General features: G+C 37.3%; 2 protein-coding genes across 3 annotated transcripts; one reads left to right on the top strand and one right to left on the bottom strand.

The window, feature by feature from the left end:
* Positions 1–3,973: 3,973 nt before the first annotated feature.
* LOC104210971 (uncharacterized) lies at positions 3,974–4,541 on the bottom strand. Its single transcript, XM_009759959.1, has 2 exons — positions 4,425–4,541; positions 3,974–4,255 (listed from the first exon to the last, which is right to left on the bottom strand). Exons 1-2 carry the CDS (start codon positions 4,539–4,541, stop codon positions 3,974–3,976), a joined length of 399 nt encoding a protein of 132 aa, XP_009758261.1.
* An 8,616-nt stretch (positions 4,542–13,157) lies between these two features.
* Positions 13,158–21,469, top strand: LOC104210969 (mitogen-activated protein kinase kinase kinase YODA-like). 2 transcript variants are annotated; one of them, XM_009759956.2, is made up of 12 exons: positions 13,158–13,436; positions 15,296–15,863; positions 16,030–16,767; positions 16,984–17,071; positions 17,188–17,250; positions 17,607–17,767; positions 17,867–17,942; positions 18,317–18,376; positions 18,475–18,582; positions 18,912–19,151; positions 20,076–20,167; positions 20,349–21,469. In XM_009759956.2, the coding sequence occupies exons 2-12, from the start codon at positions 15,307–15,309 to the stop codon at positions 20,845–20,847; spliced, it is 2,682 nt and encodes an 893-aa protein (XP_009758258.2). In that variant the 5' UTR covers positions 13,158–13,436; positions 15,296–15,306; the 3' UTR covers positions 20,848–21,469. The 2 variants fall into 2 exon arrangements, with proteins under 2 accessions (XP_009758258.2, XP_009758259.2); XM_009759957.2 differs by having other exon boundaries at positions 13,159–13,436; positions 18,912–19,139.
* The last annotated feature ends 1,344 nt before the right edge of the window (positions 21,470–22,813 follow it).

Raw genomic sequence — 22,813 nt, 5'->3', positions numbered from 1 at the left:
TTGGGTCACATAAGTGTGCACCCGAGTTTAAGAAGGTAAATTATTAAATAGCACGCCTAAAGCAACTACGCACTTTCAACTTTGAGAGGGCCATGGAAAATTCAACTAAATGGCGCACCTCGATTTCTAATTTCAAAGGATTTTATTATTCGAAGTTGTTATAATCGGGTTACATGAAATGCACCCCCGAATTGAGATTCACATATCGTAACCATGCCCCGAAAACCGTATCCATAGCCACTTACAAATCACGCCACTATTAAACCCAACTTCTATTAATTCAAATTAAAAATCCAAGGCTTAACACTAGTACTCAATGATTTTTAATTCAACTTTCAAAAAAACAAAATTAATAACAATAGATTAATGCCACATGCTCATAATTCAAAGGAAAGATATATGTTTTATAAAATCAACAAAACTAAATTCAACCACATCACAACAAGAGCATTATTGCAACTGAAAACATTCATGGGTTGCTAAACTTTGACATGGAAACAAAAAGCAACAGATATCTTACAAAAAAAGAAACAGAACCTCGGGCGGAAGCCAATGAACGACAACACACTTGAACCCGCCGGAACTCAAGCTGGACCTCGCCGGCGACCTCAAACAGACCTCAAATGTTGCCGAAGAAACCTGATCTTTGCCGACAAACTCGAACTTAAAGAGCCATTCATGGTGATTCTCTAGCAAACCTACGGCGGTGATAGAAACATGTGGCCATGGATGAAGCTTTATGGTGTTGCTTTCGTGGAGTTGCGACTGTGCGTGTATGTGTGTGTGTGTTTGGCGTAAGGGAGATGGGTGAGGGTGGTGTACACTAGTTTCCGGCGATGGGGAGGGGTCGCCGGATCTGTTTAGTCGAGAAAGAGACAGGGTTTATTTAAGGTTGAAGAAGAAGCTAATGGTGTCTTCTTTTGGATTAGAAGGGTCTGTTAGTTTTTTGTTTCTCAAATCAATGGCTGCTTCAGAATTGTTTGCTCAAGAAGATGAAGCCGAGGGAGTGGGGGTTTTTTCTCTGAAAATCAGCGCTCCTTCCATGTCTCCCCGACGTATTTTTGTGGTTTGGTTTATAAGTCTAGGTTTTAGGTTATTTTTTGTGTATTTTGCCAATTAGTCCCTAGGTCTTTTATGTATTAGGTCCTTAGGGTCTTTTTATTTATTTTTTGTTCCCAAGAATAGTCTAGAAGGGTCCCTATGATTAGCTTAATGGGTATTGAATATTGAGCTTAAGGAATGGGCTAGAACTTGGGTCTTTATGACTATCTATGCTTAAAATTAGCTTAATTAACTAAAAATCTATCCATATAGTAATAATATCAAAAATATTAATTAGCCCTACTTAAGTGAAGATAATTATTAAAATAAAAACTGACCGTTAAAACAAAACTATTTTTTGGTATTTTTCAAGATTAAAAAATGACTACAAAACATTAATGAACCTATTTTTTAATTTTCGTTTTCTTGCAATAAAATAAAAGAGTAAAAAATAGTTGAAATAGCTATATTATGCCTAAATTAAATATTTATGTGCTAAAATATGAAAAATCTTGGGGAGGGTCAAAAATCACATGTCTACACCTACTACTTAGCGTCCTTAGGTTTCATATGTGTCAAAAGTCTTCACAATAACATTTTTACATGTATTTATACTAAGTAGGGTCGGGCCTAGACGAAAATACCTTTTCCTGCGCGAAATAGGATTCTAGCTCTGTAAAAATTACACTGGCGCTCCATATGGGCGACGCGCCATCCGGGGAATTAGTAGGAAATTTTAGAGATTATGTAATTTGATAGGGCAGCAGATTTGTACAGCCGCGGCACCCTACGCGTTGCGGCTGTGGACATTCCTCAGAGAGAATTCGTTTTGCTCCATTTTTGAAGTCAGACGTGGTTCCCAACCCCCGAATGTGATCCTAGCTTAATCCCTTGGGCTTTTACTTAGACTTAAAAGCTTCAAATAGCTCGAATTCATTCCATAACAGCTACATCACCCGGAATCACTCCTACAATGCATAAAACATGCAATTAGTGCAGAACATTAGTGATTAAAGCTCAAACTCAATTAAAGTGCAATAAATTGGAGTCAATAAGTGACTAAAATACGAGATTATAGCCTACCATCAACACCACACACTTAAATTATTGCTCGTCCTCAAGCAATCAAACTACACTTCATATAGAAGCTACCTTTTGAAACAACTCTCCTAACTCATCACACCAAGAATATTTAAAATAGACTAAGCATAATAGTATAACATCTTCACCTCAAGATTAGATTCACAAGTACCACGCATTATTCAAAACTCACTCACTTAATCTAACATAAAGGTCAATGACATTAACTTTCCTTCATGAATAAAGAGCCCTTATATAACAAAAGAGAGTAGTTCCACACACAAAAAAGTTTAGAATAATTAGGAACTCAAGATAGAAAAAATTCACTCACTCTCAGAAACAACATTCATATTCCACAAGAAGAACCATAGGCTTGCCCGTAGTGTACGACTCTACTATTCGAGCTCATTTAGTCAAGGATAAAGTAAGACTTTAACTGGTTGTAATGTAGCTTGCGGGACGGGTAAGATACATTTAGATATAAGAGTGACTACAGCTCTCTAAGCACTTTAATACATACACTTTAATATTTAAAACCCCACACTTATGTCAAACCAAAACTCTACCTTCACATAAATATACATCAACTCCCAAATTATTTAAGCATAGTTACATCAAGAGTTACCACTACCAAAGAATTATTGCACAACAATAAAACTATTTTTTTCTTTTTCTTTTCAAGTGGCTCTTACTTTTTCAAAATAGTGCACCTTTCTCCTTATTTCATTAGTTCTACTCAAAAGTCAAACCAACCACCCCACACGTCAGCTTTTACAAAGTTCATAACAATTTTAAGTGCTCAAGAGAGATGAGGTTCAAATAGATGGTCAATTCAAACAAAATAAGGCTTGTAATGTGGTTGCCAAAGAAATATAATTACAGACTCAAAGGGGTTAACTAAGATACATAACAATTAGGTGGGTAAAAACATATAATTGTCTCAAGAAAGAAATGCCTAGATCACTTCCAAGACTAACTAAACTACTATTTCGCTTTGCAAACACATGGGGCAAGTTCTAGACATCAAATGCAATGCACAGAATAACACAAAAATCTCACACACACATGGCACCTAACTCATTTAGGTTCGGACTCATAAAGTCGCTCTAGTCAAAGCAAAGAAAAGTTAAGATCATACCAATTAAGGCACTTATACAAGAGTCAAAAATTGAGCTTAAGCGTCACAACTAAAGCACTCACTATTCTCAAGGCATACAAAGTCAAGAGATATTACTTTCATTCAAATCATAGCACAAAGTTTCCTACTCCTAACAAAAATAAAAATTAACTACACCCGGTTCAAACAAAACCCATAAAAAAGAACCGCGTCACAAAGAAAAAACCAGGGGTAATTACTACACTACCTACAAAAGAAAAATCTTTTTGTCTTTTTCTTTCGAATTTAATCCCTCAAGAAACCTATCGAATGATGTCCATCATCAGGAAAAGTCGAATATTTTAAAAAATTTATGCTTTTTCAATTTTTTTCTACGACTCAAACTAACAAAAGCAAAAACAATTAAGCTAACTAAAGCAAAAACGAAGGCTACTATACATACAACATACAAATATCCCCCACCCCACACTTTAAGTTGTGGCATGTCCTCGTGACATATAATTAAAAAGTATAAGGTAGAGGAAGCTTCCCTGAATCTCTAGTCGGGGTCTGAATCGAAGTCGTGATCCATTCCACGCGCCCGAACTAGTGCACACATCCACACAGATAGCTTATTCTTAGCCTTTTTGGGATACACCCCACACTTGTCTTTTGTATTCGCTGTGGCCTTTTCTTTTACACCCTTCACCTTCTACTTAACACTTACAGTTGGCTTCTCCTTTTTCACTCCAGTTGCTACATCTCAAAAGTCACCGTCTTCTCACCCACTATAAGCATCTGTTTTCTATCATGTATATCCAATATAACTCTACCCGTTGCTAAAAATGATCTTCCTAGGATGAGGGGGACCTCCTTGTTCTCCTCCATATTCACCACTATGAAATCTACCGGAAATACGAACTTATCTACCTGCACCAAAACATCTTCTACTATCCCCTCGTGGTTATAGTCGTTTGGTCTTCCAGCTGCAAAGATATTGGCACCGATCGTATCTCTCCAATCTCCTTCTACAGTTTCCTATAAATAGACAATGGCATTAGATTAATTGAGGCACCAGAATCACATAAAAATTATCAAAATTAATAGTGCTTAAAGAGCAAGGTATGGTAAAACTCCCTGGATCTCCACACTTTTGTGGGAGTTTATTTTGTAAGATTGTGTTTCAATACTCTATGAGCTTCACTACCGAGGTCTCTTCTATATTTTTCTTCTTTGTAAGGATCTCCTTCAAGAACTTCGCATAAGCTGGCATTTGGGAGAGAACTTCAGTGAATGGTAGGTTTACATTAACCTGTCTCAACATATCTTAAAATCTCTCAAACTGCTTGTCCAGCTTTTCTCTATAGAGCTTTTGGGGAAAAGGTAGAGCAGACATGTGCTTGCTCATATCATCAAATTCCTCCCTTCTTGAAGTTTCCCCCTTCTTCTTTTTCTCATCCCCCTTCTTGCCTTTCTTCTTCTCAGTTTTTTTATCATCTTCAATTTTTAACTCCTTCCCACTTTCTTTTTCAAGCACAACTTCTTTGTGAATTGGAGTGGGATCTTTCAACACTTGTCCACTTCTCAAGGTCATTACATTTACCGTTTCTTTGGGATTCTTTTCAGTATCAGTTGGCAGAGTACCTGAGATTCTCTCAGATAATATATTTGCAATTTGACCCACTTGTCTCTCCAAGTTCTGTAAGCATGTCCCAGGTTCTTTTATAGTTGCACCATGAGCATCTAGACTTTTATATGTCTTGACAATGAAGGACTTCATCAGATCTTCTAACCCAGACTGATTTGATTGTTAAGGCTGAAACTGCAGCCTCGGTTGATTTACAAAACTAAAAGCTCCTTGAAATCTGGAGTTATTTTGCTACCATGCATTTGTTGTGCCCCAGGTGAACTCCATGAAAAATCGGGAGGTGCTTCTGACCCATCGCATTGAAATTATAATTACCCACATCATTCACTTCCTCCATGGTAGCTTGACACTCATGAGTAGGGTGTCCTCTTCTACATATATCACGGGCTACATGAGGCTATGTATCGAGGATAAGGTTAGCTTCCTTATTTCCTTGGCCATTACATCAAGCAATACCTGCATAGATGTATTAGTATCAACTTGGTAAACCCTAGTTGATCTTTTTCTTTCAGCAATCTCCGAGGGCCACTGATTTGCATCTTCAGATAACTCATTTAGAATAGTGACTATCTCCTCTAGATTTTCTTCATCAACGGGCCTCCAGCTATATTGCTCAATGTTCTGCGTGAGGCCGGAGTCAAACCATCCGAAAAGTCCTGGAGTTGCATCCAGAGTTCAATTCCGTTGTGTTGACACTTTCGCACAATCTCCTTAAACATTTCCCAAACTTCAAACACAGTTTCAGTCTCGTTTAGGCAGAAGTTATGGATTTCTCTTCTAAACTTGCCCGTCTTGGCTGAGGAGAAATATTTAGCAAGAAATTTTCTAGTTATCTCCTCCCAAGTTCTAATTGATCTCTGGGGCAAGCTTTGAAGCCAATTCTTTGCATCGTCTTTAAGAGTGAAGTGGAATGCCATTAAGTAAACTGCATCTTGTGAAACACCATTGTATTGAAAGATGTTCATGATCTACTCGAAGTCCATTAAATGATTGTTTGGATCTTCCTTTTGCTTTCCTCTAAATACACGATTGTTTTGGAGCATTTGGAGCAACCCTTACTTCAATTCAAAATTGTTGGCTGCAACTGGAGGGGGTCTCACACTGGATAAACCTTGGTTGTAGAACGGTCTAGTATAATCGCCAAGTGGTCTCCCTTGGCCGGGAGCTATGTTTTCGAACTGGTCTGCACCACAAGGCTGATCCTGAGCCATTCTTCGAGCCCTCTCCTCTTCATATGCAATTTATGCATCTCTAATAGCTGATTCCTCTGCATCCCTTGTAGCTTTTTCTCTAAGTAAGGTTGCCTCTCTCACATCCAAATCACGTTATCATCATCTCCAGACATGTTTTCTTTGGTTGAGGATTGCCCAACCTTCTCTATATTCTTGAGGAGATTCCTTTCCTTCCTTAACTATCGTAGATGTTTCTCGATTTCTGACTCGTATGGTTGCACTTCTTTCCCAGAAGATCGAGTCATGCACCAATCCAACCTGTAGCCTGCGCACAGTTAAAGAACACCAAGCGTAAAAAGAGAAAAATAAAACAAAAAAATCCTGAATTAGCACTACAAAATATTTCCAACACTATTGATTGCCAATCCCCGGCAACGACGCCAAAATTTGATGAGCGCAAAACACACACTTAAATATGCTCTCTAGTTGAATATAGTAAATTATAATATCGTATCCACGGGGATTGGGGTTAAACAGTATTATCGTAGTTTGTAGCTATATTGCTATCCAAGATGATCAACAAGGGAGATGTATGTGATTTAAACTAAAATTAACTAAGAGTCTAAACTATCGACTAATGACAATGAATGCAAGTATTAAGAAAAGAAGGTTATCAATTGGGAGAAGATAGGGTTAATAGGTTAGGTGCAAGACAAATGTTTGGGAGTTAATTCTAAATAATTCACTTCTAATGTTCAAGTGAGTCTCTCGAATTCACTTGGTTATTAATTCAATTTTTAAGTAGAAACTCCTCTCTCGATTAAGTCTCAACCTCACAAGATGAACCAAAATTAAGCTCATGAAGATATGCAAAAATTCATAGTGGATTGGTCTTTAGGAGAACCTCTCTTGATTATCCTCCTAACTAAGTTTAATTAACAATTCAACTAGCCTCTTCCGATTACTAAGAAGAATTAATGACTTCAACCGACAAAATATAATGCAAAGATATCACAAGTTATGCCTCTCTCGATTATATGAACGCAGTGAATATAGATGCAATAGTTAAAACATCCAAAAAGATTCAATGCATAAAACTAGAGTTAATATCCACAAACAAATATCAATACACTAAATCCATCAAACCCTAAAGAGAACTACTCCATAGATATGGAGTAATTCATCATAACAATGTTTAAGTTAAAGAAAAACATAAAATGATCCAAACTCTTGTCTTGAATGAGGGAAGCCTCTCGGCACTTGAGTTTTTCTTTGAGTCAGTTTACCTCGACAGAAAGGCTTTCCCGAGCAGATCGAACAGACTTGAGGCTGACGTCGAGGTCACGGACAGTAGAGCTGAAAATTCTATTATGCTCAATGGTCCTCTTATGCTTCTCCTCCTACTGGGCATATCCCCCCCCCCCCGCCCACCCTAGCAGCAAGATCTTTAGTTTGGAACTCAAGGTTGCCTCCAAATTATTCAATTTTTCAGCGGAGGCAGCCTCACGATCGGATGCAGCAAGAATGACATTATGGACTTCAACTCATTTAGTTTTAGCTTCTTCAAATTGAACCCTCAACGGGGCGATCTCTTGGCTAAGTGCTTCCACCTCTTGCTTGCTTTGCTGCAAACGAGCCTCCAATACAACGGCCTTAGTGGCCTTGGCTTCTAGTTCCAAGAGGTGGGCGACACTTTGCTCCAGCTCTGCCAAAAGCTGATCCCGTGCGGAAGTAATTTCTTCCTTCTCCCGAATCAATTTTTGAAGGCCCTCGGAAATAAGAAAGTTAGCCTGCAAAGCAAGAAAGGCAAGATTCAGGGTATGTTTAGGCAAAAATAGAAGAAACAACAAAAAAAGTAAAAAATATACCGTTGCGGCGTTGTGCATGACGTTGTTCAACAATCACTCTCCCACGAGAGCCTGAAACTTTTCCCAATCCTTCTCTGAAGCCAAAGGCTTAAGATAATTAGCAATCTTTATTGGCCGAGATAGAAAGTTGCATCCAGTGGAGATTGAGAGAGTAACGTTCCTCCTCCTCTGTGGATCTTTAGAGGGGGCAACATAATTTTGCCCCAAATTCCCATGAACTGGGGACTGGGGAAGAGGAACATCTCCTTCATGATCAAGTGCAGCCAGTGGAGATGATGTAATAGTTGCTGGTGGAAGAGCTAGGGAAGATGGAGATGAAGCTGATGGTGGTGAATGAGAAGTAGCTACGATAAATGCAATGCTGGTTATTGGATGCTCGCCAACCAAAGACGGTAGGGACTTGGTACTCAGCCCCGCAGTACCAGGCACAATAATTAGGCCCCGGAAGCGGGAGTTGGCATTTTCTACTAAATCAAACTCCCCCTAAAGTGCCGAGACATCATCCTTGGTTGGTATAACTAACTTAACAGATTGAGCATTCTGTTGAGTTGATGATGATCATCGCCTTCTGTGTAGAGAAGCTCCATCATCACTAGCTTCTCCATCATCGTCAATCATCACAGTGTCTATGACCGGCCCATGAGGAGGGCTAGTGATCACAACTTCCAGATATGACTCCGGGGCAATAGTCTTCGTTCTCTTATTCTTTTCCCCGGCCATGGAAGAACGAAAAGCAGGCCCGGAGAATCATAGCAATTCCCGCCAAAAGAATATTTCTACCAACTTCTCGGTGACACAAAGTTATGTCACCAGAAAGCAGGGGGACTATCTGTATAAGGTAAAATATGTTATGTCATGTGGCCGTTCAAAAAAGGGACACATGGAACCTAAGACGAGAGGAGGGATGTCCAAGACCGAAGGCAACTATTCTGTCTGTCACCGTGAAGAATAACGCTCATAAGGTTGTAATAAATATTCTTTGTCTGGTAGTATTTAATAGGGAATATTCCATGGCATTAAGTACGATCACCTGTTATAAGAAATTTGGCATTTATGTTCACCGTTACAACTTCATCAATCGCCCTCATAATTGACATTACAGAGGAGCACGATCCTAGAACCTCCTCCCCTAGACGTAGCTATAAATAGTGAGATCAGCTATCATTGTAAGGGGAGATTTCGTTAAAAACTTATGTTATATTCTATCCAAAACTTAATACAATTTTATCTTCTTGCTTTTTTTTATTTCATTGTTGTTGTACTCAGAACCATTGTTTCTGCTATTTCGTCTCCATCTCAAGGCTAAGTATTGCATATTTTATCAATTATCTTATTATTTTAGGATCAAATTAATTTACTTGTCTAGAAACCACGTATAAATTCAACTATACCATTTTAAGAGTAAACAAAACCCTAGAGAGCGAAATTGTATTTTTGAAGTGCTACTTAGATATTTTAATTATAACTAGTTTTAACTTAGAGTAATACTTTATATAATTTCACGTATTTTAATTTTTTAAATTTGTGAAATTAAAATTTATATTTTTATCCAATTTAAATATATTAATTCTCGTGCTCTAAAAGAGATTCTTTCTGCCGTGAATGTAATTAAGTATACATTATAAAAGATTAGTGCAAGTCAACATTCTCTCTTCGACATGAATGAGAACATCAAATCTCGTGGTGTTATTCTTGGAGTGGATATTTGCTAACGAGAAAATACCGTATTTGTTTGTTTTTATTATAAAGTATGTAATAAAATTGTTCTAAAATCACCTGTCATTTCAAGAACTAAGGTGCTCTTTGTTGTCCATCTCAATATTAAAAATTTGTTAATCACAATTCACACACAACTATAAAGATAAATTCCTGAAAAAGCAAAGCAGAAAAATTAGAAAATTTCAGACCATTAGATCATTTGTCCTACGAACGCAGCAAGCGTAGATTCTATAGAACATGACAACATGAGCCTACCGCCAAAATAAAGCAACTTGCGAATATAGAAATTTAAGAAAACAATAAAAAAGAACATTCACACGAATCAACTTTCATCATCTCATAAATTATAAAATTAATTTTCGTTTCGTTCACATTAATTACCCTCTCACTTTTATTTAGTACGAGGCCCTTTTCTTTTTAATTATCTCAAATCTTAGCATTCCATTTTAAGCATACGTAGTTAACATGCGATGAATTTCTCTGAATTTGCCATTTTTGGCTCCGATATTATGTGTGAGTTATCCACTAAAATTTATGACAATTAAATCCACCAACACAAATAGTGGGTAAATATAAGAACATTTTCTCCTCAAACCAGTTAAAAGGAGAAATGTTATTTCGTGTGAAACTCAAGTAATGCTTGTTGTGCGATGGTCTTTATGTGTGACAAGTGTCCATTGCGGGTCTTTATGCGCTTCTTCATATTCCTGTTTTTAAACTTTCTTTTTTGTATTAAAAGTATCAACTGACATATATAAATTTTGTACTATAGCATAGAGAACTCTTCTTTTTTAATTCGCAACAAGCAAAAATCGGCAGATTATATTTTTTTTAGTAATGATAATTCATTAAATTAATTTTATTTTTGGTTTCCTAAACTTTTAATCCAAAATAATAGTGATTTTTATTTTCTCTATTTAGATGTGTGTAATAAAATATTAAAAAATCTTGGGAGAGCCAAAGCAAGGGCGATGGTATTAAAACAAGTTTAAACGGGTTCTTGGAGGAACTAAATATATAAGACGTGAATGAGAAAATTTGAAATAGTACCAATTGGTCCTAGTTTGGCATGGAAGCAAGAAGATCAAATTCCTTTTTTTTATTTTTATTTTATATTTTATTTATTCCTATTCAAGCAGATCCCACGGTGTGAAATAATTGGGTCAAATGAATCCAGATCTCACTTGTAAGAATATATTGGATCGTTGTTGTTGTTGTTCTATTCAAGATGAACCTATGAGTTTAAGTGAAGTTTGGTTGTTGTTACTGGGGCATTTGCATCTGTACCCGATTTTTGTGTCACGTTTTAACTTGTGTCCGCTTTACAAAAACAATTGCAAGTGTACCCACTTTTTCGCATAACTTCAGCATACGGGGCTGAAGTAGCAAAGACAATCACGCAAAACTTCAGCACTCTAGTAGACGGGCTTGAAGTAGCAAGTGTGTTGAACCAAGTGTGCTGAAGTTTTTGTTTTGTAATTGGCGAGTTTTTGTTTTGTAACTGACGAACTTCAGCTCTAGAGCTGAAGTTTTTGTTTTGTAACTGTCGCAAGTTATTTAGTTCATTTGTAAAAACTTCAGCACTATTTATGTTTGTTTGGGATCTTGGTCATCTGTATTTTGTTTGTGAAAGCAAAACTCATAGATAGCAAAATAACTTACTGCAAAAGAACCCCGTTAATCTATGGACTTCAAACGCTACAAACTGTCGTATTGATTTTTTTACTTTTAAATCAAACATAGTCTATTTATAAAGCGATGAAATGGAACGCATACTATTGTGCCTACACAACTACAAAGTGCTTTTATGAAATGATTGCTACAGATAGTGGCAGATCCAGGATTTTAAAGTCGTGGGGTGCTCACTGATAAAAATTCTAAAAGAAGAGGAAAATAGAGTTTAGTTATGGGTGCTCTCACCCAATATTTATCTAAATATTTTTATAATTAACTATACAAATTTACTAAATCTTGTTTGGGGTATAGACCACACAACCTTATTTGAGGTACTCATTTCTGAAAAGTCGACAAGAAAAACTGCTGAAATAATAGCCAATGCACTCATATACACAACCTGTATTTCTAAGAAAGAAACCACAATTTTGTTTGATTAATTGGATAAAAGAAACTAAGTGATTTTATCTCACTGAAGCAGTTGTGACTTTTCATTTCCTTTGCTTGAAAACGACGGAGGAGAAGAAAGGGGGTTGAAGTTATTTAAAAAGTGGGTACAAGTTAAAAGATTTTTAAAAAATGGGCATATGTTAAATGGGGGCGACCAAATAGGGCGCCCCGTGCAATTTTTACGTTGTTGCTGGCAAGAAAAAGGGAGAAATTCAAAAATAGCCAGATTTATAAGTGGTCGTTCAAAAATAGCCCAGTTTCAAAAGTAATCAAAATTTAGCCACTTTTCATGTAAAGATAAATCTGAGCGAAAACACTGTTCAAAACCCAAAAAATACGCAGTATATTATGCTTGAGTTTCAGCATAAGTATACTTGAACTCCAGCATATTATACTGGAGTTCCAGGATAAGTATGCTGGATAAGTATAATGGAGTATTATACTGGAGTTCCATGATAAGTATGCTGGAACTCCAACATAATTAATTACACTAGAACTCCAACATAATATAATGGAGTTCCAGCAAAGTATACCGGTGCAGTATAATATGCTGGAAGTTCATACACAAGTGCTCGAATCTCCAATATATTATGCTGGAACTTTCCGTGTGTTGGAGTTCCAGCATAATATGCTGGAAGTTCATATACAGGTGCACCGAACTCGAGTATATTATGCTGGACCAGTCTCTATTACAGCAAAATAGTGGCTATTTTTTATTGATTTGGTAAGCACTGACTATTTTTGAATGACCATTCCGAAAACTGGCTAGACCGTGCTATTTTTACCCAAAAAAAGAGGATTTATTTAGAAAGAGAATAAAGAATGGGGCAAGGAAATTGGCTAATGAGACCCACTGCCATATGGCTATTAGAAAATAAGGTCTCACGGGTGTGGACCTAAAATAAAATTTACGAGCATATACTTCACATCCATGATTCGTCCTAAATGATATAGGCTTATAAGAATTGATAAATTGCTAGATACTAAAGGCATTTTCCCTTTATGAACAGTATTTCTTTCTCACTCAATTTCTATATTGAATTAATGAATATAAGATGTATTTTTAATAGATATTTTTTGCTTTAATTTGTGAGGTCAAAGTTACAAATTATTTGGTGTAAATATAAACATCAAATACAACTAAATGTTTATGCAATGTATTTTTATTTTTTTTATTTCTAAACCGACGTCTAACTCGACTAATTCAGATTCACGCCACATAAAACTAATTAAAGGAAAAAGTATTCTTCATTCTCGTAGCTTGAACTAAAAAATCTAGTTAAAATTTTATCCTATGTTACACGTACTACTGTATATTAAAGTAAGTGTTAAATAGGAATACTTCATTTTTAGTAAAATTTGGTCATAAAAAATCAATGTGAAAGAATACTGTAATTATTTAATTCATTTCACCATTGAGACAACTGCGTGTAACTCCCCTATCTTGATGCTTAGCTTCCACACTCCTATTCTCTCCTTCACCATTCTTACGCGATCTCTTCTAAGCTTTTTCCAACTCAACTTCTTCAGTAACTTCCTATCCCTCTCTGTCTCAGTAAAATCTCAGAGCGGGACAGAGAGAGTAATACTTCTAGGGTTTCGTTTGAGCTAATCCTGAGTTGATTCATAGGCCAAATCTGAAGGGAGCCGTTTGTATGCTCGCGATGCTACAACTAAACAGTTAAAAGGTGAGTGTTGCTGTTATTGCTTCAGTTTTGGTGCAATTTCTGATTTTTTAATATTTTATTCTGTAGTTCAGTTACCTGCTGTGTTTTGTAGTGTTCTAGATCTGCGCGGAAATGCTGTGTTTTTAGGATTTAGTATGCAATATTAAAGTATGAAACTAATTAATTAGAGATTAGTAGAGGATCACTTTACTTTTGTTGCATGTAAAGGAAATGGAGAAAGTGAAAAGATGGGAAAGGAGAGTCAGAATATTAAACCCCGGTGTGGGAGCCTATAGTGGTGGAAGAGTTAGAATGATAACCTTGACAATAAAGATTCCTATTTCAGTAGAGATTGCACTAGGTGAATTCTCCCATTTGTCTAAGTAGTGTGGGTGGGAGGTAATTGATACTTGATGCCTGATGGATTAGTCGAGGTGTGCTTAAGTTGGTAGGACATTGTTGTTATAAAAAATGAAAAAGTTAAATCTTTTGGTGGCATTTCCGAAGACACAAAGAAAAGGAAGCAAAAAAACAGGAAAGAGTACTCTACCCAGTACATCGAGAAGACATGACCCCCCCCCCCCCCTCAAAATCTTGACATTTCTCAGTGTGTTGAAAGACAGATGTTGAAAATTATATTGGAAATACTTGAATGCATCAAAGCGTGTATAAGTTCCAAGAGGGGGCCCGCGGGGGGGGGGGGTGTGTACCATATTGGGTAAGGAAGGTCCAACTCAAGTTTTTCTCATGAATTTGCTTTTGTTGGTGAGTTGAAAGTTCTTAAGTCTGGCGACCGTAGGCACTCAATGGTGTGGCCTAATGGTCAATGAAGTAGGTGCAAACCTCGGAATCGGTGTTCGAACCCAGGTGACACAAAAAGCACTATGTGATTTCTTCCCATCTACCTAATCCTTGGTGGACGGAGTCACCAGGTACATGTGTAGCTGGAGGTTAGCAGGTACCGAGTGGAATAGTCCAGGTGCGTGCATGTTGGTTGAGGCACCATCGTTATTAGGAAAAAGATCTAGCGAGGTAGATCTTTAAAGTGGAAAAAAACAGAAAATGGAGTAGAAGTAGATCGAAGGGTCTCATTTTTGAATTTTTTCCTCCGAAGATGTACGAGTACCTTTTGGGTTTCTGCAGGGAAAAAAAGTAAATTTTTTGTTCCTCATTTGCGAGATTGGTGGTGGAAGGAAATTATTATACGAAACTGGCTCTATTTTAAGTAAATTGCGTATTTGTGCGTCTCAGAGATTTTCGGGAAGGTACTTTCATAAATGGAAAAAAGATTGTTGGGATAGTCTTGGTGACACCATGACAGAATAACGGTGCAAAGTTACCTGGGAAAAATAAAAGCACAGATAAGGTGCACAGTTATAGTGTTACAATTCGAAATCCTTTGGACATTAAATTGCGACGAGACAATCATCTAGCCCAAACAATAGGGAGGTGAGACAAGCCATAGTCGTCTCGTTTTAGCTATGCTAATCTAGAATCTTAACGACTTGGCACTACTTGATTCTCCATGTTATCTTATGTCAATGAAGTCGCTTAATTGGCTTTTCATGGTTGTATTACAAAGGTGACTGCTTTAATTGATTGATTCTATCATTTATAACTGCTCCTTCGGTTTCTGAACCTCTTTATGAGTCTGTTTCGGGATATTGTTGATGAAATATTGATCTTCAGCATCTTTAATTGACAAATATGAGAGATGATAACATACATATAGCGACAGATCGTTTAAACTATCTCTCAAGTTCTCACCGAGGTCGTATTAGTCTCTTTTCTGCATCGCGTATGTGTTGTCATATAGCAAGTCTGTCTTGTCGGAAGAATCTGTTTTAATGGGTTGTTTATTGGTTTCGTAAATCTTTTAGCACCGGGAAATATGCCTTCATGGTGGGGAAAGTCATCTTCAAAGGAAGCAAAGAAGAAAGTGACCAAAGAAAGTTTTATTGATACATTGCATCGCAAGTTTAAAAGTTCAAGTGAAGCTAAGTCTCCAAGTAAATCAGGAGGATCTCGAAGACATAGCAGTGACATTGCTTTTGAGAAGGGTTCTCAGTCCCAAGCACAGTCAAGGTCGTCATCACCTTCCAAGCATGCCTTGAGATGTCAAAGCTTTGCTGAAAGTGCTCTAGCCCAGCCACTTCCACTTCCAGGTCTGCCACCAGCAAGCGTAGTCCGAACAGACTCTGGACTCAGTCAATCAGCAAGACCCAGAACAGAGAAGGGCTCAAAGCCATCCCTGTTTCTGCCTCTCTCAAAGCCTGCATGCATCAGGCACAGACTTGACCCTGCAGATGCCGATGGAGAGCTTGTTTTTGCATCAGTTTCAAGTGAGTGCTCTATTGAAAGTGATGATCCGAGTGATTCACGTCAGCGTAGTCCACTAGCATCTGATTTTGAAACTGGCAACCGGGCTGCCTTGGGTAGCCCTTACAGGTAAACAAATGCTGAATGTCACTTAAATGAAATATATTCACTAATGAGTTTTATTTAATTTTGTTCCCTATTTGAAACAACTATTGCTTTAACTTCTTAGTTTGCTATTTTCTTTAACTACAGCACCCATGTTGACATAGTTTCTTTTTCTTTTTTGGTTTCAAAGTTTGCCTGTTAAGGATCAGTCTGCTGTTGGACAAATAAGCACAAAAGACGCAACTGAACCAGTTAATCTTTCTCCCAGTAGACGTGTCTCCTCTCGATCTCCTAAGAGACGACCACTAAATAGCCACTTGCCCAGTATACAGATCCCTTCTCGTGGTGGCCTCTTCAGTGCTCCTGTTAGTTCCATTTCAAGTCCTTCTAGAAGTCCAATGAGAGCTGCTGGCTGCGAGCAAATTACTAGTTCTACTTTGTGGGCAGGAAAGACTTATCCGGATCTTCCTTTACTTGGATCTGGCCATTGTTCAAGCCCAGGGTCTGGTCAGAATTCTGGACATAATTCCATGGGAGGAGATATGGCAGCGCAACTGTTTTGGCAGCCTAGTAGAGGGAGCCCAGAATACTCTCCAATTCCTAGTCCCAGGATGACAAGTCCTGGACCTAGCTCGAGAATTCACAGTGGCGCTGTCACACCAATTCATCCTAGGGCTGGAGGTGGAGCATCTGAACTGCAGACTAGTTGGCCTGATGATGCAAAATCAGAAAGTCATCCTTTGCCCCGTCCTCCTATAACAATTTCCAACACTTCACCCTTTTCTCATTCCAATTCAGTTGCAACATCTCCCTCAGTGCCACGAAGCCCTGGCAGAGCAGATAATCTTTCTAGCCCTGGATCTCGCTGGAAAAAGGGGAAGTTGCTTGGTAGAGGCACATTTGGACACGTTTATGTTGGTTTTAATAGGTATATCCATACAATCTGCATTTGAATTTCTTTTATTTCCAATTCCAATGCATGTGGCCTTTTCAAGTGAACAAGGAATCCAATCTTTACATATCACTTTGTCATTGACATGTCAAATTCTTTAAGATTGATTGCTGATGCCTTAGTTTAATGCTTGGCCATCTAATTCCAAAAAAGAAAAAAAAAATTAATGATTAGCCATGTGTCTGTTTGCAGTGATAGTGGAGAAATGTGTGCAATGAAGGAGGTGACCCTATTTTCGGATGACTCAAAGTCAAAGGAAAGTGCAAAGCAGTTGGCACAGGTAGGTTTATTATGTAGGTAGCAGCCTGCTAGGTCTTATTTCCTTGGACTGCCTGGAGATTTGTATTCCTGATCTGTTCCTGTTTAATCATCCTCTCATATTCAAGTATTTTGCAGGAGGTTGCGTTGTTGAGCCGATTAAGACATCCAAATATTGTTCAGTATTATGGGTCAGAGATGGTCAGTTTTCAATGGTCAATTGATTTTCTAAATCTCTCAATTTAGAGCTTTTTATTTTAATTTCTGATGAGGGACATGTCATAGTGCCAGCACTATTAGCTTTATATTTGAATTTTCTGGTGAAGGACATGTCATTGTGCCAGCACTGTTAGTTATGTTAACAGACTTCAAATTGTTCTAGAGTATTGGTTTCTTATTCTATATCTGTAACAGCTTACTTCAAAGCTTAGTCATGAGATTAATGAGTACTTTGGCAGAACTAGTGGGCCTTTCTTGCAAGATTTATATGTGTTTCTGTCATAAATTCCAATAATCTTTTTAGCTTGATCTTCGTCTGAATTGTTTTCCGCAATCAGGTTCCTGATAAACTTTATATCTACTTGGAATATGTCTCTGGTGGGTCCATTTATAAGCTTTTACAAGAATATGGTCCATTTGGAGAAACAGCAATCCGTAGTTACACTCAGCAAATTCTATCGGGGCTTGCATATTTACATGCTAAAAGCACTGTGCATAGGTAACCCAATTTCTTCGGTTGGATTATTTTGTGAGATCACCCTTTCAGCAGCCTTGACCTGTGTATGCTGATTACCTAATAGCAGCTTCACTTTTGCAGAGATATTAAAGGGGCAAATATTCTTGTTGATCCAAATGGGCGCATAAAGTTGGCGGACTTTGGAATGGCGAAGCATGTAAGTTTTAATCATAGGCTTCTAACTGCGTTATCTAGTAAGATGATGCCAATGCTATTGAAGATTGTGATTAAGCGGAAATAGCCGGTGACATTTTATCTTCTAACTTGAGACTAGCACTGTCGGATGGATAGAAAAACTGTTCTAGTTTTTAGCTTCATGGCATCAAAACTTAATTCCTTATTTTTTGAAAGACAAAAGTAGGATTTAATCTGTTAAGATTTGCATTTGGTGCAATTGTTCCCCACCTGGAATTTTATATCTTCAACATCAAGGCTGCATTTTCAGATGGAGCTCTGTACCATTTCTGAACTGGATTTTTTTTTTTGGGGAACTGGAGCTGTGTCATTAATTGCTCAATTACAAATTTGCAGATCACAGGGCAATCCTGTCCATTATCATTCAAAGGAAGTCCTTACTGGATGGCCCCTGAGGTTGGAATATGCTTTAGGCATTTAAATGTTTTGTGTGCACCTCCATTGCTAATACTTATACACTGACTTGTGAAACCATCTCTTTACCATTGGCTCAGGTAATAAAGAACTCCAGTGGCTGCAACCTTGCTGTTGATATATGGAGTCTTGGATGCACTGTCTTAGAAATGGCTACATCAAAGCCTCCTTGGAGCCAGTATGAAGGAGTAAGTAATTTTGGCTTAGAAGCTTAATTAGAGCATCTTTTGACTTTTTTCTTTTTTCTGAACATTGTTGGAAGATGGGACTTTTTGCTTTCATATAATTTGGACTAGCATGTTTTACAATAGCAGTTCATTCCCTTGACCTGTATGAAGGAGTAAGTAATTTTGGCTTAGAAGCTTAATTAGAGCATCTTTTGACTTTTTTCTTTTTTCTGAACATTGTTGGAAGATGGGACTTTTTGCTTTCATATAATTTGGACTAGCATGTTTTACAATAGCAGTTCATTCCCTTGACCTGTATTATGTGGTGTTTGATGTCGTATGGGCCAAAGGTTGCTGCCATGTTTAAGATTGGGAACAGTAAAGAACTCCCAGCAATCCCGGAACACCTTTCAGACGAGGGAAAAGATTTTGTGAGGAAGTGTTTACAGCGTGAGCCACGAAGTCGTCCTACTGCTGCTGAGCTATTGGAGCATCCTTTTGTTAAAGATGCTGCCCCTCTGGAAAAGCCAAATATATTTCCTGCATCTTTCAATCCTCCTTGTGCAGCTGCAAATGGGGTAAAACCTCTGGTACATTATCTGTTTATTTAGATCTTTTTGCTTCTGTTAGGACATTTGGGAGACTTCTGTTGCGAAACAGGAATTCTTGCTCCTCATTATACTTTTGTAAAATGCTTTTATGTATTTCTTCTTTTGTTCTTAACCCATAAACAATTGAGCAAAATAAACTGATTGGTTTCGTATTTTCAATAGTCAAGCTTTCATCATTGAGTTCTGCCAACATATTCTCATTAGTCCATCCTGGATTCCGATTCATATGCATATCAGTGTATGGAATTCATCTAGTAGTCTATCGTATAGTCATACAGTAAGAGTTTTTGTTTTTATTTTTAGATAAGGTAATTTTATTTTATTAATAACAAGGTACCAAGAAGGTACTTGAGCATATTACAGTAAGAGTAATTGAGACAGTTGCATGGAAGATATAGAGTAATTTGGACAGTTGCATGGAAGTTACGTAGATTCTTAAAATAAGATTGCTTCTTCTGGAAAGGTAGATGATGTAACTTGAACATTGGTATTGTTAAGGTTTAGGATTGTTTGCTCATACAGCTTACAGCGCCATCTTTTGTGAATATAATTTCTATCTTACTGATAAAAAATGCTTAGGATTGTTTACTCCTGCATGCTGCTCTGTGGCAAATTACGACGTTCAGTTCATTTTGGCTTATTCTCAGAAGTCAGGTGATAATTTTTTGTCCCAGATAGTTTTAGAAATAAAAGTCTCAAACCCTGTTAAAGACGTACAACAAATGCTCGATGTGTGAATGTGTGCAAATTTTAATTCCAAGCGAACTTTTCAATTTACAGAACTAATCTTTAACATATTGATGACCAGAACATAATAGGTTGATCTGGCGTGGTTTCTTTATTTTGGAATTCTGTGCCCTTTGATTGATGCTCACTGCTGTGTTCTTTGCGAATTTGTTCTAGGGCATTGGATCTGCAAGAAATTATCCTACGTTGGAATCAGAAAAGCTTGTGATCCACTCATCTAGAGCATCAAAATCTAATTTTCACTGCAGGTCTTTGCTTCTCTTGATTACTTAACCTTTCAAATGCCCTCTACATTGTTGAGAAATTTCTTAAGCGGAAAAGGGTTCCCGTTGAATTTGTAATTTTCTCATCTCGATATGCTTCGAGTAAAAAGCTTCATGACAATAGTATTCATACATTTTGATCACTGACTTGTTCTTTATTGTCCAGGGACATCCACATTCCGAAAAACATATCTTGCCCTGTCTCCCCAATTGGTAGCCCTCTTTTACATCCAAGGTCACCTCAAAACCTAAACGGGAGGATGTCTCCCTCGCCTATATCAAGCCCTCTCAACACATCTGGCTCATCAACACCAATCTCTGGAGGTAATGGTGCTATCCCATTTCGTCACATGAATCAGTCAGTTTACATGCAAGAGGCCAGAACAGTTCCAAGTAGTCCCTATATGAACGGTCCTTCTTACTGGGATCCTGATGCTTTACGAGCGACGCCATTAGGATCTCGTGCTTTCCAAGAATTGGCATCCTTCGAGGATGATGCTCCGGGAAAGCAGTTTGGGAGGCCTGCCACTGGAGAACTTTGCAATGCGCAATCAGCCTTGGCCAATCGGGTGTCCCAGCAACTTTTGAGGGATCATGTGAAATTGATTTATTCTGTAGATCTCAATCCTTGCTCTCCCTTGTCAAGTCGCACGGGTGGAACATGATATGTATTTTCGGACATATTAATGGAGAACTTCAAAGTTTCAGTGTTACTGGGTTTTCTGTGTAAATCTGCTATATCTTGGCACGTTTGAAGGAAGCTGTTTTGCACAATAAGGATTTCCTAAGAGGAGAAACTAGGAAATGCAGTGGCATCTTGGCAGAACTTCATTATCTATTGTCAGATTGATCAACCTGATTTCCTCCACATGCTCTTTGAGTCTAGTGTTCCAATAATGAAGCACTTCCCAATAAGAATATGTTGACCCTCTATCACCAATATCATTTCTCGGCATATGGGGTCTTGTCCAAAGATGTATGCCTGATTAGACTTAACATGAGCCACAGAACTAATGATTCATTTGCTTTTGGAGGTTGGCTTCCAGTTATTCAATGTACAGCTGATCCTTCATCAAGGCATTAATGGTACCAAACTTGTATATTTATGCTGTCCCATAGAAGATAGAAAAGAGCAAGCCTGGAACTGAAGCAGGTAGAGTCCTTTTTCTTTTTGCCTTTCCCCTTTCCGAGGGGGGTTCTTGTACAGCAAGCAAACAATGTATTAGAATATTCCAGGTACTGTTGATTGAACAATCAAAGGAAGATATTTGCTTTCTGTAGCTTCAATCTGATGTCTCACTGAGTTAAATATTGTTTTGGATGCACAAGTATTTGTCCCATCTACTTGTATCTGATTTTGCCGATGCCTAATATAGGCATTGAATTTCAAGTAACTATATATAGTACGTAAGTGTTATAAAAATAAGGTAAATAACCTTTTTCGGTAGGTTTGGTCCAACTTTGGGAGAATTTTACAATTTGCAGGATCGGGCAAGGGAAAGCACGAGAGTGAAATGGAGTGGACTGTATGTTGCCAAGTGCAGGTGCTTATTTTCACACGGACACACAATTATATTTCATGATATAGAATGTCCTATCTAATCGATACTTTGAATTTATTGGATCTGACGTAATAAATTATTCATGCAATACAGGTAATTCGTGTTGCAAATTAATTGCGTATTTCAGAACATCTGATTATCAACTATCTGTACATCTAAATTTTATACTCCTATCTGCTAAATAACAGATCTTTATGGACTCATCGTGCGCATCCAGAGAAAGGAATTTTTACCTTCCTATACTACATATGAAACTTGATTTCTCTCCCTAATCAAGTTTTAACTTTATTACATGGCCATATACAATTTATCAATTATATACAAATTAGTTTTAAATGAGTATCCTTTTATATTATGAATTGAATAATGAATCAGTTATTTCTCATCCTTGTTCTCTCTCCGTCTCTCTCTCATGCTCTCTCTCTCTCTCTCTCCGTCTCTCATTCTCTGTTCTTTCCCCAATTTTTCATTCTCTGATATTTTCTACTTTTTATCCTTTCGTGTTGTATATATTTTTAATGGAATTCATCAATGGATTTCAATCCTTTTACTATAGAGTTTTAACTTAGGAATTTCCTTTTGTGTTGCACAATTGGTGTTCAAATTGAAACTGTAATCAATAAATTTTGAAGGTGTTTGACTCTCCAACATTGACAGTCATTAAAAAGCTTTGAAGCTTTGAATTTGAATTTAGTTTTCAAAAACCATTATTTGTTTGGATTGGGTATTGTTGCAAACAATTGGGAATATTGTTTAGAGTTTATATCTCAATTATGAGGGTGTTTGGTGAAGATTAGACTTGATTTTGGTTGAATTTCAGATTGAAACTCAAAGAAGAAGAAGAACACATGACATACAACATACTTACCGAATTGTAGTAAAGTAGTATTATAATTATATGTAAATTGTATTCTGTTGTAGTTTATATATATATATATATATATATATATATATATATATATATATATATATATATATATAGTTGTACAATATATGAATCGTTGTATAAAATTTGCATTTAAGTTATCAATACTATCTTTTTACATAAAGTTGTTGATATGTATCAAAA

The sequence above is a fragment of the Nicotiana sylvestris genome, chromosome 5 (genome assembly GCF_000393655.2).
Source record: "Nicotiana sylvestris chromosome 5, ASM39365v2, whole genome shotgun sequence".
NCBI classification, from domain to species: Eukaryota; Viridiplantae; Streptophyta; class Magnoliopsida; order Solanales; family Solanaceae; genus Nicotiana; species Nicotiana sylvestris.
The sequence above is the reverse complement of the archived record's forward strand: the minus strand, read 5'-3'. Positions and strand labels throughout refer to the sequence as shown.